Below are 17,005 nucleotides of genomic sequence, written 5' to 3'. Positions count from 1 at the left end.
TCAGGGTAATTAGATACTTTTGGGGGGGTGGGGGTTTGGGGATATGGCTTTGTGGCTTTGGCTCTGCTTACAGTACTCAGGGGCTATGCCTGGCTCCATGCTGAGCTCCAGGAGGTATTCAGGGGAGCATGCACTGCTCCCAAGTCTCCTGCATGTCCTCAGCCCTGAGTCTGACCCTTTCATGGTCTAATTTTGTTTTACTTTTGGGGCACAACCAACATGGCTTAGAAACCATTCAAGATGGAACTTGGAAGAACATATGGGATGTTAGGGACTGAACCCAGGCCAGCCACATGCAAGCAAGTGCCCAACCCATTGTACTATCACTTCAGCACCCAGCTTCTCTACATTTTTATGATGTATATCTGTTTGCATAAACAGCAAGGGAATTGTGTATTACAAAAATCAATCTCTGAGTAATAGAATCGTATGATGTTTTTCCTTTTTTGAGGTAGTGAGGGGAAGTGGGTACCCATGAAGTCTAAGGGCCTACCAGGCTGGTGGTTCAATTTGAGGGCTTAAGAATGCCGTACTGCTCAGGTCCTATGGAGCCCAGGATTACCTGGTCACCCTGGTGGTGTTGGGGGAACCCAGGACTCTGAGCCAATGCTGCCTGTAGGCCTGCAGAGCTGTAGCCATTGACTATCCGGGGAACAAGCAGTGCTAGGAACTGAATTTGGGTAGGGTATATACTTAGTATGCTGGGTATGCATCCTAACAACTGTACTATCTCCCTAACCCTGCTATTTTTGAAAAAACATCTTTTATTAGTAATGTTACAACAGTCTTAATGTTCATGCTTTCAGTGTAAAAAGCTACTGAATCTCCACCAACATTAAAATGCCCAAGACTCTCCACCAGTGTCCACATGTTGCTTCTAGTCTACTCCTTCCCTTCCTTATTTCCCAGCCTGCACACTTTACCGTCCCCTGACTTGGTAAGTTCAATTCTATTGTCAGAGACTAAGGGTCTGTGTTCAGTAACTGACATATTTATTTTATTTATTTTTTTCTTTTCTTTTTTTTTAAAAAAAAATTTGGGTCATACCCAGCAATGCACATAATGCACAGGGTTACTCCTTGCTCTGCATTCAGGAATTACTCCTGGCGGTGCTCAGGGGACCATATGGGATGCTGGGAATCGAACCCGGATCCACTGTGTGCAAGGCAAACAGCCTACCCGCTGTGCTATCGCTCCAGCCCCAGTAACTGACATATTTAAATGCATATGGGTTTGCTTTAAAAACTAACTTTAAGTTAGTACTTAATGTAACTTTCCCAATAGTCAAATAATAAATTTTTGTTACTAGTGTTACTAGAGTTGTTGAGTAATTTATTTGGGTGCTGCTTAGTCTCCTATATTTTAGTTGATAATGAAACTAGGTAACACAATTTCTCACACAGAAATAAGCAATAAACTTCTTTACTGTTCAATTCCTTCCTTAGCTGAAGTTGTAGAAAATTATGTCAAAGAGATATTTCTTGCTCCTAGTCATATACCGGGGGAAGAAAAGATTCATGGAGGAGACTGTTCTGAAGGATTCTTCAAAATGTTGCTGAGATTTTGGACTAAGGATAAATTAACAGATGTTTTTTAAAAACCTATAGTTAATCTCTTGTGAATAATATAAAACCATTTACTATTATTATTATAAGATCAAGCTCTAAGATACATTGTACAACAATTCCACAAACTTTAATACAATGTAACCGTGTTAAACTGAAACTATTCAAAAAGATTCAAACATTGTTTGCTGAAAGAACAACAAATCTATTATTCCTTAATAAATTACCTAAACATGTAAGAAATAAGATTCCACCTCATTCACTAATTCCAAACTAACAGGTCATATACTCCTTCCATTTGCAGTGGTATATTTGGCATTCTGTATCAGAAAATAACTGGGTGCTGAAATCTCTTTGATTACCTTTTATGTAGAGTGATAAGCAAATAAGGGAAAAATGTCAGATGAACCAATTTCCATAGGTGGTTTTAGAGCTGAACTAACATGCTTCCTATATAAGTTCTGAGTGTTTTATAACTACCAGAATTTATCAAAGAGAAGAAATGTGCTACCAATTTAAATGGCATAGGTGATACGCTTAGTGATAACCCTACCTAAACAACCATGAATATAAAGACTTACACTGACAAGCAATCAAAAAAATAAATCTTGAGAATTTTTCATTTAGGCAAGAAAACCAAAGACATAAAGGAATATTTTACTTTTCAAAAAAATGAAGATTTCATTTTGGGAATATCTTACTCTAGAATTTATTAGGGCCTGGAATGATAGCAGAGAGGTAAGGTGCCTGCCTAGCGTGCAGCTGAACAAGGTTTAATCCCCGGCACTCCATATGGTCCCCCGAGCACCATCAGTAGGAATCCCTGAGCACAGAGTCAGGAGTATGCTCTTAATACAGGCAGGTGAGGTCCCAAAACCAAAAGAAAAAAAAAAAAGAAAAACCAACCAAACAAACAAAAAACCAATTTGTTTCATTAGATAATACATTTTATAATCTATATAAATACTAGATCAAAAACTACCTAAATAAATACTTTGGCAAATATTATCTACATAAATACTAGATCAAATACTATCTATATAAATAGTTTGGCAGCCAAACTTTATGTGAATCTGTGTATCTGGAAATACTACTATAGTGACATTAGGAGTATTTGCACATTACTATACACAAGTACAGCACAGGACAAGAAAAGATTGTGCAAAGAACACAAAGGAGCAAAAGTATTGAGCTCAATACTTTGTATATTTGGAGAAGGTAATGACTGTTTTAATTCTGTAATTCTCATAACCAAGATATTAAAAATACTCAAAACACATGATTTAGGAAAAAGACTGAGGAGATACTAGGAGAATAACAAATGATAACTAGATTGAAAGTGATGACTAGGTTGAAAAAACAAAACAAAACCTTAATGTGTTGTTCTTTTGAACTGTTTTGTCAACAGTATAATCCCTGTATAATTCTTTTCTACTGATAGTTTTCACATAGACTATGAAAGCACACAGACAACGGTATTTGAGTTACATACATACTTCCTGAATAACATTAATTAGATTAATGTTGGGGCAAAACAATTTTTTACACAAATCAAACATATATAAATACCATGAAGTTACGGTCGTAGAGCCAGGTAGTGTGGGAAGTATCCAAATCAGAGTAAAAAGCTTATAAAGTAGTAATTTTAAATTACCTGAAAGAACATCTTTAAAAGGATAATCTATTTTAAATAGAGCAAAGAATGTATTATAAACAGTTTATCCATCATCTCTATACAGAATGGCTTGTTCTCAATCGTAAGAGGCCATCACCTTTCATCCTTTCCTTCTTTGCCTTCCTTTCAGTAATATTAGGAAACTATTCACAAGTGCACCCTTGGACAATGCTAAGCAGTAATTATGACTTGCTGACAAAGAGATATGAACAATTACTGAGCCCATTTTGAAACCCTACACTAATAAAGTCATTAGATGCTGCCCTTGCCATGATCCTTCTAAAAGCTTCTGAAGTTACAAGAACACACGGCATTGTTTGCAGGGACAATTGCTGCTGGCAGAACGCAAACCTTGAGTTAAACCATGCTGCAAATTGATCTTGACATTCTGTTAAGACCGCCACTAAAAATCAAAAGCAGAGGAGAAAAGGAGAAAATGAGTGGGTAGGATGTAATCATGGAACAGGAGGGGTTCCTCCTCACCTTCTCTCCTCCCTCTTCACAAAACATACCAGGGAGAAAATGACAAACTCTCCTGGTGTTTTGGAACCTTTATTACAAAGCATTAATTAAGCCCTTGACCTGGGATGCTTAGGATAGCAATACATTTCCTTTAAAAGTATTGGAAGGAAGATTTAGCACAAAGGGAATAAAGAAAGTTTCGGGGAAAATTACATGGAAATTTGGCAGGAAGGCTTTCTGGAAGTCTTAGTACCCTGACCACAACATGTCCATCTGTTTTGTCAGCTACTTCTATAACTGCTCCTTGGGTAGCAGCTGGAAATTAACACTCCTTGTGTTTCCCATGCATATCCCACACCTGGGCTATATCTGCTGGATCAAATGAAAGTGTTGAGTTAGAGTAACATGGTCAGCTAGGTTTCACCCAGGCATGAAATACACAGTAGTTTGGAATTAAGGATAAGCCAGTGTGAATATAGCTAATCACCGAGATACAAAGTACAAATGAAGACAGCCTATTGATAGTGAATGCTTTTTGAATCAATTAACTCTCATGGAAGATTATGTAATCTGGAAAACTATCACTTGACCATTAAGGCTAACAAGTACCTGTCAGCACAGTGGCAAAAGCTTACAGTAACCTTAAATACTGCACCAAGGCATCAAGTTCAAAGGCTAATACTGACATGCATAGAATTTGTATATATGAAAATTGATTTGGTATATGCAAAATGGAATACAATGCTATGGCTGTTATATGCAAGCTGTGAAACTCAGGCACTATCAGCAATTCCCGGGGAACTGTTTGCAGCTATTCTGAACACTGCTTAGAAAAAGTGTGTAATGCCTGATTTAACACTTTGAAGTGTGTACACTGATGTGCTAAACATTTTCACCTCAGAAACTTAATACTTACATAAAGTAACTCAGGTTATAAGCACTCTGGCACTCTACTATCAAATTCAATGTTATATATATATACAGATACTCTGAATCAATTACATACTAATGACCAAGCGAAACATCTGCCTGAAAGTATTTCCGATCAGAATGAGAGAATAATCCTTTGAACCTACTTGTGACAGGTTAATATTGGTGTTATACTGCTTTAGATACACTGTGTGACTCTCTTTAGCCAGAAACCCACAGCTTATCTTGGAGGATACATGCCCACAATAAGCATTCAAATAGTTCTATCAGAGCTAAGTAAATTAATACTTACTGTGGTAGTGCTTCAAACAATACTATCTATATTTAATTCTGATGGTGCCCAAACAGAATTTGCATGGCTGCTTGGCAAACCTCACTCTTAGCGTACTAGTTCTCTGCTCCCCTAGACGCATTTATTTTACGTCACCACTACTGTAGATGGTTCAGATTACCACCCCAGAATGATTCAACTGAAGGAACCAACTGTTTCAGAAATAAGATAGAGACCTGATGTGTCGGGAAGGAAACTCTGGCACAACTGGACAAGCTCATTTGGTTGAGAATTCAAGTCTATTTCCAGATGGAGTCTGTGACACATGATCACAGTCCACAATATTTTGTTTTACCAAGCCAGCAGAAATGAGGTACCCAGTCCAGACATTATAAGTTACTCTACTAGGAGAATGGGGCTTTTGTTCTATTAGTTTCATTAATGGTTGTGGGGCAAACATGACACAATTAAAGCATTACAGCAGTATTTTCGATGCTCTTCTCACTGCCCAAATTGGTTTCTCTTAATCACTATCTTTCAAAGAACTTACTAGAGATTATTGCTTATTTGCCAATGTAACACCTTCTAGAAGGCTTTGTGTAATACAATGAGATTATAATAAGGCAATTATCAAGGAAACAGACAATAATCACATAATGTAATAAGTGCCATCAAGAGAGTTAGTATAAGGATAGAATGGAAATACAGAAATGCACATTTTAACCCAGACTATGCAAAGGAATGTGGAGAGGCAAATTCCTAGAAGCAATTTCTGTCATGAATTTTAAGAAATTATCATTCATAGCCAAGTAATCACTCACTAATATACTGTGTTCAAAACTATTTTTTGTATTAGTTAAGTCCATGATAGTTTTCTCCATATTACAATCTATCCAAAAAGAATATATGATCTCTGTTCCAGTGTCTGTCTGGTTAAGCAAAGGCCAATACCCTTAATGATAAGGGAAAAATCATTAACAAAACAACTTCCTGGGATCTGTCCACCTTGGTTGGTTGCTCTTAATCCTCAATCCTATTCAAAAGATAAAGGATTATAAATCGAAGAATCTGGCCTTCAGTGAATACACCACTGACTCATCATTTCAGGTATTCGGAGGTGTAAAATACCAGTGTTTGGGGGCTAGAAAGATACTATAAAGGTTATAGTATGCCTTGTATGTTTAAGGGCCCAAGTTTGATCTCCAACACTGCACGGCCCCCAAAGCATTGTTGTGTTGGTTCTAGTATTCCTGAGCACTAGGGGGCAAAGCCGCATTGCACTGTTAGACCTGAACATTGAACTTTCTAATCCTGTTGGCTGAGCATATTGAGAAGTGGCCCCTGAGCACTGCTTGGGAGGCTGCTTGAAGATAAATAAAATACCACTATTCTGTAAAAATATCAAATATCTGCAATTCAATAAGTAGGAATGTTAATGTAAAACTTTCTGAAAAGTAATATTCTAATTTCACTTGTCCATGAATCATCTTGAAATTTACCTCTACTCCCAAAACACTATGTATCTATACATCATATTATGTAAAAGCTCTGTCTTATCTACTAGACTGAGAGGTATTTTTTTTTTTTAAATCATTTGTCCTTTTTTTTTCTTTAGGTTTTTAGGTGACATCTTACTATGTTCAGGGCGTACTCCTGGCTGTACTCAGACATCTCTCCTGGCAGGGCTCAGGATGCTGGGAATATAAACCAGGTTGGCTACACGCAAGGCAAGTGCTGTACCTGCTGTACTATTACTCCAGTCCCAACACTGTCATTTTTAACTTTTTATACTCAGTGTACAACATCATTGCTAGTTCATAGTAAACAGTAAAAATTTTCTCACTAAATAAGTTATATGCTTTTTAAAGATATATTTTAACCACTTACATAAGTAACAGAATTTTCTCGTTTACCAATCTCTATAATTTAGGTTCTTTCATATACAGATATATAATATTGCTTTTATCTGGATCATTCGTCTGATAGCAATTTAAGAAATTATAATTACTAGCACCTTTAAGATTAATAAGCTTTCTCAAGACCAATGAGAGCTTTCTCTAAACTAACAAGAGAGAGAGCAGGGCTGGATCGATAGCACAGCGGGTAGGGCTTTTGCCTTGCACGTGGCCAACCCGGGTTCGATTCCCAGCATCCCATATGGTCCCCCAAGCAATGCCAGGAGTAATTCCTGAGTTCAGAGCCAGGAGTAACCCTTGACATCCTTGAGTGTGACCCAAAATGCCAAAAAAAAATTAAAAAAAAAACAACAAAAAACTAACAAGAGCTTTTAAGAATAGTCTTGACAAGGCAAACAACAATACTGTACAGAAAAACGTTTTCCAAGAAGGCAGCCTTCATTTAGATATGTAATATTGAAATTATAAGCAACATTTTCAGTGGTATTCACTCCACATGCTTATGGAGTTCCTTTTTATTAAAATTTAAAAAGTGCCTTGCTTAAAAAATTAAATGTTTAAACTCTTACAGGATATCACATTACATGGAGTAAGAAGATCCACATAACCACTACTGCTAAAGCTTGATATCTCAGTTTCATTTAGAAACGCTCTAAGATTAACAACAAAAAATATTTTAATCAACTATTTACAGTTATTGTTAGTTAAATAAGGTATACAATATAGAAAAAGTTATAAGAATCATTTTGGAGGTGAGAAATCTAAATAATCAGTATCAGCAAGATAATGAGTATTTCTGTGACACTCAACTGACTGTCATCCTATTTTGTTTCCTGAAATCAGGAAAATTTAACTCATCACAGCAATCAACATTATATTCTGGTAACTTTACCAAAACTTATTCACTTACTTTAATATCCTTCGTTTACCTTCTATACATACAAAAGTTTCACAGTAAATTGTGAATAGTGAATGATATGTAGGCTTAACCAGAGTAATTAAGCAAAAGTAAAATTGCTAGGCAAGTCCCTTACCATATATTTTACCATCAATATCTCTAGTTATGGTACATGTAGACCCAGAAAATAATTAAGGAGCCATGTAGACTGATGTTCTTTAAATTTATGTTAGGTTAAACTAGTACAACCAACAAGGAATCAGAAAAGAATTCCAACAGGTACTTATTTCCAAACTTTTACATTGTCATAAATCAGTTAAAAAAGAAACCCACATCAACAATCTTACCTGTGAGGCCTACAAATCTCTCATTTTCACATACTGGCCTATTTATTTTTAATTCTCTCAAAATAAGCAAATAATGGTGCGATGACTTTTTGCGTAAAGTCAACTGATCAATATATACAAGTGGAGCAGTTTTCTATTGAATTTAGAGTGTAAGTTTGAGGTTTTGTAACTTGGTGTTAAAGCATCAAATAAATGATGCAATTAAAATTTATGACAAACACCCTTGGATAAATGTGGTGATGAAAATCTAAGAAAGATCAGAGATGGAAACTCAATTGAACATTTTTTATTTAGATTAATCTATGACAGGTGATAAGAAAATTGTAGCTGAGCTAAATTTTGAAGGGCAATAATCCATCTAATTAATTCTCATACAATTTGATATATCAGAAGGTTATCCATTTTTAGACTATCTGGGGGAAATACACTATTCTAATAAATTTTTATCTTATATTTATAAAATGGGTACTTTTCCATTTGCCTTAAGGGTAATTTTGGAGTTGTATATGAAAAGCAACCATATAATTTGTTACTTACATAAAGAATTGTAATATCTTAGTACAGTTATAATATGCATTGAATTTGCTTTTGAACAAAGATTGCCAATTATCTCACATTCCATAAATTGTTACATTTTCTTTCTCTCTGGCTCTGTTTTTCTTGTTCATGTATATTAAATTGAATTCCTAGATGTATCCATCCCCAGTCTTTAATATCATTTCTTTTTATTTTCATGACAGTAACTTAACGTGACTGCACATTTAAAAAAACGTAGACTGAAATATCCTATGATTCTCGATAGTCGGTTCTTCATTGAGAAATAGCTCTAAAGTCTTAAACAAGGCCTTTATTTTGTGTTTTAAAAAAGTGTCATAAGGAGTTAATAGGACACAGCTGTACTGGCTCTTTCTAATAAGCAGCTTCTGTCGCTTTGGTCACCACAGGTGTCTCTGTAACCTGCAAACTCTTATTACTAGTGTATCAAAGTTGTGCTACTTAACAGACTTCTTTAGTAAAACATAACAAAGCAATTACATGGCTGTTGATTGCCAGTCATAAAAAAAAAACCCTCAAACACTATTTTTCAAAAGAAACTACACTGCAATTTTTTGTCATTGTAAAATAAAAGGAACTAAGGAATTAAATGGAGGATAGAACAAAATAACAGCAGGTAGTCTGGTGAACTTAGCCACTACAGATGGTTTAGAAATAGTGTTTCCTTCTCCATCAAGTAGTGCATAAAAGGAAAGGAGGAGATTCCTTACTGCCAGTGAATGGCAAAAGATTTAGCCAAGTCTCCAGTCTATGTATTTTGCCTCATGAAAGACCTTCGATGCTGCATTTTTATCTGTTTGTGGCACTGCTTTTCATCACCTTTAACTGAGTGTGAATAATAACCTGATTTAATTTAAACAAATACAGGTGCGAAAGGTTCTTTATTTATGTATAACAGGGAACATTTCCAAGTCAGAACGAAGTCATCCTATGAAATTTCTAACCATTTGCTTAAAGAAATGAAGTATTAGATGAGAAAAATTGCTTCAACACTCTTTTGCTTCACGTATAAGGGAAGAATCATATTTCGTTTCTCATTCAGATTACATAAAACAAAATTGGAATGATGAGCAAAATTCAGTGAGTCATAAAATAATAAAACAACAATCATTTAAATTAGATAACTACAATAGATTTGCCTTGAAATGAATTAATTTAATCTCCTTGTTCATAACCAGCAGTGATTATGATTATTTTAACACACAGGATGTTATGGCAACATGTGTATTTAAACATGCTATATGTGTGTAGATATATATATCACATGTCACATATATCATATATCAGAAACTGACAAGAAACTCAAATCAACAAAATATGAAGAATTATTCATAAGTTAAAGATTTCATAATTAACAAACTAAGTAAATTTGTCCTGACAGCGAGGGAAAGGATTTTTCCTATAGAGAATATGGATGTATTGCTGGCTGTGTGCAAAAGAATGTGTGCAATAAAGCGATTACATCAATTAGCATATGCTAGAGTTACGCTATTACCAACTCCACTGGACTGTTTGAGAATGCCCTGCTTTCTTCACTGGAATTATTAAAAAATCGAACTTACTACTAACATTATGTTAGACTCGTCTCATATTTCCAGATTATTATTCTAAACCTGGATTTTCTCTAAGTGTTCAGAATATTAGGATATACAGTATATAGAAATGTACTATATCTATTCTGTTACAAAATGACAAGAACAATGAATTTTAGTTTTGGATTTTTTGATTATCCTTGAATTAAAGAAACCTGTTAAAAATTAAGGGATATTTTCATAAACCTATATAACTGCACATGTGAACTATAACAAATTTAGCTAATTAGCAATAACGTAAAAGAATTTAAAGCTGAGAACAAGGTTTATGATGCTGATAATGAAATGATGAAATTTTTAAAAAAACAAAAGCCCAACTTAAACTTGTGAGTAACAGTATTACCTTGCTCTGTTGGCGTCCTTTGTCAGATCCCATGCCCAGGTTATAAAATTTTGACTCAGATAAGAGACAATAGATTCAGCACAAAGCATTTGTGAGCAGAACACATTGGTTAATACACTTTCATCATGGTGGAGGTAGATAGCAAGAAGCTTTCTCTGGAAAGAAAAGAAAAGACATGTGAATTAAAATATTCTCTGTTGGGTTTTGGAACTCATAATCAGTAAGTATAAAAACAAAGACAAAAATTATTTAGTTTTTGTCCTTTAACACTAGTTCCTTTAAGATTATGTGACACTTGGAGTTTCTTAAGCAGAGCTAATATAAATCAATTTTGCTTTCTTATACTTTAAAAATAGGATGATTACATTCAGTTACAGATTGACATCTGATTTTTATTAACATGCACAAGTTTATCTCAAGTAGAAATTTCAACAGCTTTAGATTTTTCAATAGAATGACATTTTCTTTAAATAAAATTGATTTACCATTTTTCATATTTGATGCATTCTTTCTACACAGGAGAAAATTAATTCTGTACTATCCAATTATAAAGAGAGAAAGTTATTGAATACCAAAGCCTCTTCCACACTTTTTATGCTTTTAATCTGATAGTCTCTTCTATTTGAAAAGGGAGTGTAAGAAATTTAAGTTTTGTTTACTTTCACAGTAACTTTAGAGCACTTAATATGTTGTCCAATTAAAATATTTATTTAAAAATATGTAACTAGTTGCCATTTGAAAAGATGATATAAAATATTTATTTCACATAAATTCTTTCTATTTTTAATTAAAGAGACATCCAATGCAGTTTTCCACACAGAAAATGATTTTTTTCTATTATGGTAAAATCGTTTTTAAGAAGTGGCATGTATTCTCTTAAAAGTGTCATCTGTCATAACTGAATATTCAATAAAATCACTGATACTAAAAACTGAAATTGAGCAACATAATTTGCAACATGTCAGCTTTAACAATGAAAAAAACTAGAGATTAAAGAACCTAAATAGTTCTTGATTAACTTCCCTTACTATCTTATAAAAGAGTTGGGTTTAAGGATATTCACAGTTACCAGAAAACAGAAATTTAAAAACTTATGGTAAAGGCAACAAACAAAACCTACCTATTAGATTCTGGCAAAGGAAATTTCAAACAAGATTTGTGTCTTTTCCTTCACATTAAGCATGAATATGATGATAATAATTAATAACTATTATGTGATTCTAAACAAAGGACATTTATAGGAAAATATAAAGCTCATGTTGCTAAAAGGTTAATAAGGCTTGATACTTGAAGTATCCTCATAAGTAATCCAAATTATAATAATAAAGTAAACGTTAGAAAATTGGTGTCAATGATAAACTTACTACATAAGGTTAGAGAGGTAAAGTAAAATACTTAAAGCATCTAATATGAGCATAAGTCATCTGTTACTTACACACCCAATACATACTTTAACACCCAGAATAAATGTGTAAAACTAGGTACTAACTCTACTAGCATATGTGGAAATGATGTTTAGAAGGTTAACTTGGCTTATATTCCAAAGCTAGTTAAGTAAACAGTACATCTACTTGAAATCCAGATGCCATAGACTCCAAACACAGTGTTCTTTTTTTCCCCTTTTGAACATTACAGTAGTAGCAGGGAAATCAAATACACTGAAGTAAAGGTTTAGAGTGTTCACAGAATATGCCAGACTGACCACTACTCATACATCAATGCTACTGAGGCCTCAGAAACATCATGCTGTGGGAAGGACAAGATTCTTGAGTAAAGGTAGCCAAATCACTTTCAACAGTAGCTGCATCTATGTGCCAATTTATTTATTCATCATTCAACAAGCGTTTGTTGAAATACTCTATGTCAGGCCCAGCAGGAAGCAGTGGCGATAAAAAAGGTGAACAAGAAAAGCCTACTGGATTTCTTCAACTCTGTTTATACCTACAAATAACAGTAGCTGGCTGCTAGAAAGTTTGTAATCAGATACCAATAAATTCCTACTCATCCTTCAAGGCATAAAGCAAATGCTTCCCTTAAAGTAAAACCTTCCCTTACTCCTCCAGGCAGAGTTGAGTTTCCATTTCTGGGTCTCTATTTCTTTATTACTACTAAAATTGTTTACTAATTGTCCTCTAGGCAAAGTCTCTCAAGAGTGAAGATCTCGTACAGCCTTCTTTGTATCCCTAAACTAGAACAGGTCTCAGGATATTTGAGGAAAAAAATCATGAAAGCTGGTGGCAAAAAAGACAGCAAATGGCAGTAGCAATGCCCAAACACTTAGTAAACCAACAGAGAAATCTGCTACACTAGAGCAAGAAAGTAAACCTGGCAGCAATAAGAGATTCAGAGTTTCTCTTCTTAGGCACTTTCTAGCAGAACAGACAGAGGGATGTCAACCTCTAATTCTGCTTGTTCGTATCTCAGCAACTACATTTAATGAGACACTGGGAACAAGAGAACTGCCCACTTTTAAAGAAGCATATTTCTAACCAAACAATGGCAATGGCTAAATCTTTAAAAATGCCTATTTTTCTCAAGAACACTGCAATGGAACATTTAGACTTTGGGAAAGAGATTAGTGATTTACATTGCTATCTCACTGATTTAATTTAAATGCTCTTCCAAACCAAACACACATGTGCTGAAGAGGCTACTAAGAAACCCAACATGCAGAGTTCCCTATAAGTACAGCCTACAGTGTTGACTGAAACTAAACTTGGAAATCCAGGGCACTAATGCACAATATCAAGCAATAAAACAGCATCTCTTTGGCAATATTTAATTTAAAAAAGAAGAAAGAGGCAGGCGAAGATCAGGCACTGTCTGTTTTGGAGGATCAACCATTCTGCATTTCAAAGCATTGGTCCCTGCAATATCCAGGTTACTGTGCTAGAATCTCCACTATTATATCGCAGTTGTGAGAGGGAGGGCAAAGATGTGTTTACTCAGTGATTAGGCCCTTAGAATAAGCCTCTAGCTCCTAGAGAGACAGCTCACCACTTATTCATTTGGGCCAATTCACAAAGCCTAGGAAGATTAAACATCCATGCTGAGAAGACAAGCGAATGCAGATGGTGAAAAAGAAATAAAAATTCTTTAAAAACTCTGAGATGACTTCATTATTTTTCCACAAGGAAACTTTAGGAAAGTGTTTAGTTAGAGAAAAACCCACATTGACCTCTCTCTAAACCCTTAATCTTTCCTTTGTGGTGGCATTGCTTTGTGGTAAGCGACTGGCTCGCCTCGCCCCTCTTTTCACTGGAAGCTGAGAGAAAAAAGGCTCTGGAGAAACAGTTTTCGTTCCAGGGACACAAACCCCTGACACTGTTAAACATGAGATGCCAGGAAAACACTTAAAAAAAAATCCCCACTTTACACTCTAAAGTGTGAGAAAAGAAGATGATAAAAAGTATCAGAAGAGGATCTTCATTCGGGTTGGTGGTACTCACACAACGGTTTTCAAAAGAAAAATTGACTAATCTTAAAATAAGCTTTTCTCTCTAACATAATAAACTTTCACAAAAATGTTTTCTTCTGCAGTATGACAGCAATAACAAGAAAAATATAAACATCTGACAATGTGCAAATGCTATTCAATCTGGGTTATATAAATCTGATTACATTACAGACACAACTAAATGAACCCCAGACTTGAGTGTCCTATTATTTTATTGAGCTCAACTAAGTAAACACAGGCCCAAACAGTGAGAACTGGGTCCAGCATGTCAAAAGGCTGCTTTTGTGGGGGAAAAAAACACAATGTTTTGTTTTCAATTACTATATCCATTTTTCTCTGTGGTCCATTATTAATTTAGTTCAATAGCATTTATAAAGTACCTAGCTGTTAGGTGTTGAGAATATAAATATGAATAGAAGTTCCTACCTCTTTGAGCTATAGGATGGTGAAGGAGAGATTTAACTGCAGTACCAAGATCAGGTAGCGAGTAATAAGATCAGAGCATTCCAAGGACTATATTTTACTTGTCCTTTCTAACTTGGCAGAGTGGTTGCAAGTCTGGTAGATCTGACAAAGGCCACGTAGCTCAGATACACTCTCTGCAGATAACCTCTTTGTGATTTAGGTTTTAGTGATCACAGTATAAAGAAAATTTTCTAAGCTTTATTGTAACAGAAACCTAGTTTTGCCATTTACCAGGCATGTAACAGCGAAGCAAGATAGGTGGTATAAGGACTGTGAACAAATTAAAGTATTTATTTATAATGTCATGCCCACAGTAGGGACTAAATGTAAAGCAGCTATCAGAATAAAGATTTCTGAACTGTTCATACACAATAAAGATCCTGAGAACAATTTCAAGAAAGCAATGAAAACGCATTCAGTGTTTTGCAGCTCATTTGTGTTTTGCCTACTGGAAATAGTGTTTGAGGTGCTTAATTGTGTTCCTGGATTCAAGGGCCTCATAAATCTTCATATTCAAACATAGGAGTTAAAGTTCCAATTTAGTGCATAGGATGTACCAACTTAGTAGTATAATCAAAGTGACTGGGTCTTGAGGTATGATAGTTATTATATTTACACACTTAGCATCAGAAACATAGAATATTAGAGCTGGAGAAAAAGAGCTGGTTAGGTTTCAAAATAAGCTAGGCACAGACTAGATACTCAGAAAATATTTACTGATGGACTAAAAAGATGTCTTGCTCTTTTTTTGAGCAACAGAGCACCCATAATCTGTGTGTTCAATGATTTTAAAATTGATGTGACAAATACAATTCTAGACATGATAGTTTACAGTTTTTTAGTAACAGAATTAAAATAACATCCTTCGTGTAAACTGAAACCTGATATTTCTCTCATCTCATTTTCCCTTAATTTTCTATTCTCATGATGACATAATAATCAGAATCATTATTATTATTTTATTTATTATTATGGTAACCACACCAAGCAATATCCAGAACTTTTTTTTTTTTTTTTGCTCTTTGGGTCATACCCTGCAATGCTCAGGGGTTACTCCTGGCTCTGCACCAGGGACCATATGGGCTGCTGGGGATTTAACTCAGGTCCTCCGCATGAAAGGCAAACGCCTTCCCCACTGTGCTAATACTCTGGCCCCTCAATACTAAGAACTTACTCTGTCTCCACCCCTCACCCCCACCCCAGGATTACTCTTCGTGATACTTGGGGAAACATATATGGGGCCAGGGATCAAACTGGGGTTGGCCACCTGCAAGCAAACACCTCCAGTTCTATCTATACTATCTCTTTGGCCCTTATAATTTAATTTTTGAGACTAGTTCATTGGTATGAAAAAAACTGATATAGATATAATAAACATTTATCTTTTACCTGTACATTTCAATTATCAATATTTTATTGTATTTGTTATTCTTTTCATGTTTCTTTCCCCCAAAACATATAAAGTCATACACATCAAGGCATTCTACCCTAAATACTTTAATATATCTCTATTAAGAAATAAGGACATGGAGTCAGAGAGATACTACAGTGGGTAGCACCCCATATGGTCCCCCTGAGCCCCACCAGGACTGATTCCTGAGCAAAGAGTCAGAAGTAAGTCCTGAGCACCTCTGGGTGTGGCCCAGAAACAAACAAGCAAGAACCCTAACAAAACCAAAGAAACAAAGACATTCCATACACAATCATAATTTTTTTTATCACAAATATGATATTGTTAAGTAGTAAAGCTAATATAGAAGCCATATTCAAATTTCCTAGGTACCTCACAATGGAGATGTTACTGGTGCCTGCTTGAGCAAATCGATGAACAACGGGATGACAGTGACTGTGACTGTGACAGTGACCTCCTTTGTAACTCTTAACCCTTTAAATCTAAATTCTAATTAGGATCATCCCAGTATACTGCTTATCTGCACAACTCTCCCCATACATGGGTGTTCAGAGAACAAGCCTAAAATCCAAAAGAAACTCAAAAAAGGTGCAGAGTGAGAGCTAAGGCAGGGCAGCATGAGCCACACTTGTACATTCTGCTTTGTCAACTCCTAACTATGTGGCTTTGGAAGCCATACAGTGCTACAATCTAGTCTAGATGAGAGTGGTATGTAAGTACTATAGTAGAGGAGGTCCGAAGGGTCTATATATGAGCATCAGAATGGCCGTTGCTTTGGAAGACGATATCTTAGCTGTGTTTAATTTTAATTTTATTTTGGTCTGTTTGAGGGGAGTTCCAAATAGTGCTAAGGAGGCCTAGCATCCCTCCCTGAAATTCTTAGCCAGCCAGGTCAACAGTTCAATGGAAGGGCCTGAGGATGCAATGCTGCTTGGGCCTTGTAGTGCTGGGGATTACCCAGGATACCCCAATAATGGTTGTTGTCCACCTGCTTTTGGGACCAAGAAGATTAATATGAGGTCAGAGCCTGTAACACAAGTGCCTTAATACCAGCATTATTGGGCCAACTTCTGAATTTTAAATCTAGGTGATGTGATGATAGTAAGAGTGAAAAAAAA

General features: G+C 35.4%; 1 protein-coding gene across 1 annotated transcript in view; it reads right to left on the bottom strand.

Moving 5' to 3' along the window:
- FAF1 (Fas associated factor 1) overlaps positions 1-17,005 on the bottom strand; it is a 373,466-nt gene that overhangs the window by 98,090 nt on the left and 258,371 nt on the right. Inside the window, exon 13 of the mRNA XM_055139161.1 lies at positions 10,555-10,709. Within this exon, the coding sequence (XP_054995136.1) occupies positions 10,555-10,709 (155 nt within the window). The remainder of the gene's footprint in view (positions 1-10,554; positions 10,710-17,005) is intronic.

Source organism: Sorex araneus, chromosome 5 (genome assembly GCF_027595985.1).
Source record: "Sorex araneus isolate mSorAra2 chromosome 5, mSorAra2.pri, whole genome shotgun sequence".
Lineage (NCBI taxonomy): Eukaryota > Metazoa > Chordata > Mammalia > Eulipotyphla > Soricidae > Sorex > Sorex araneus.
This window is presented reverse-complemented; position numbering and strand designations above follow the sequence as displayed.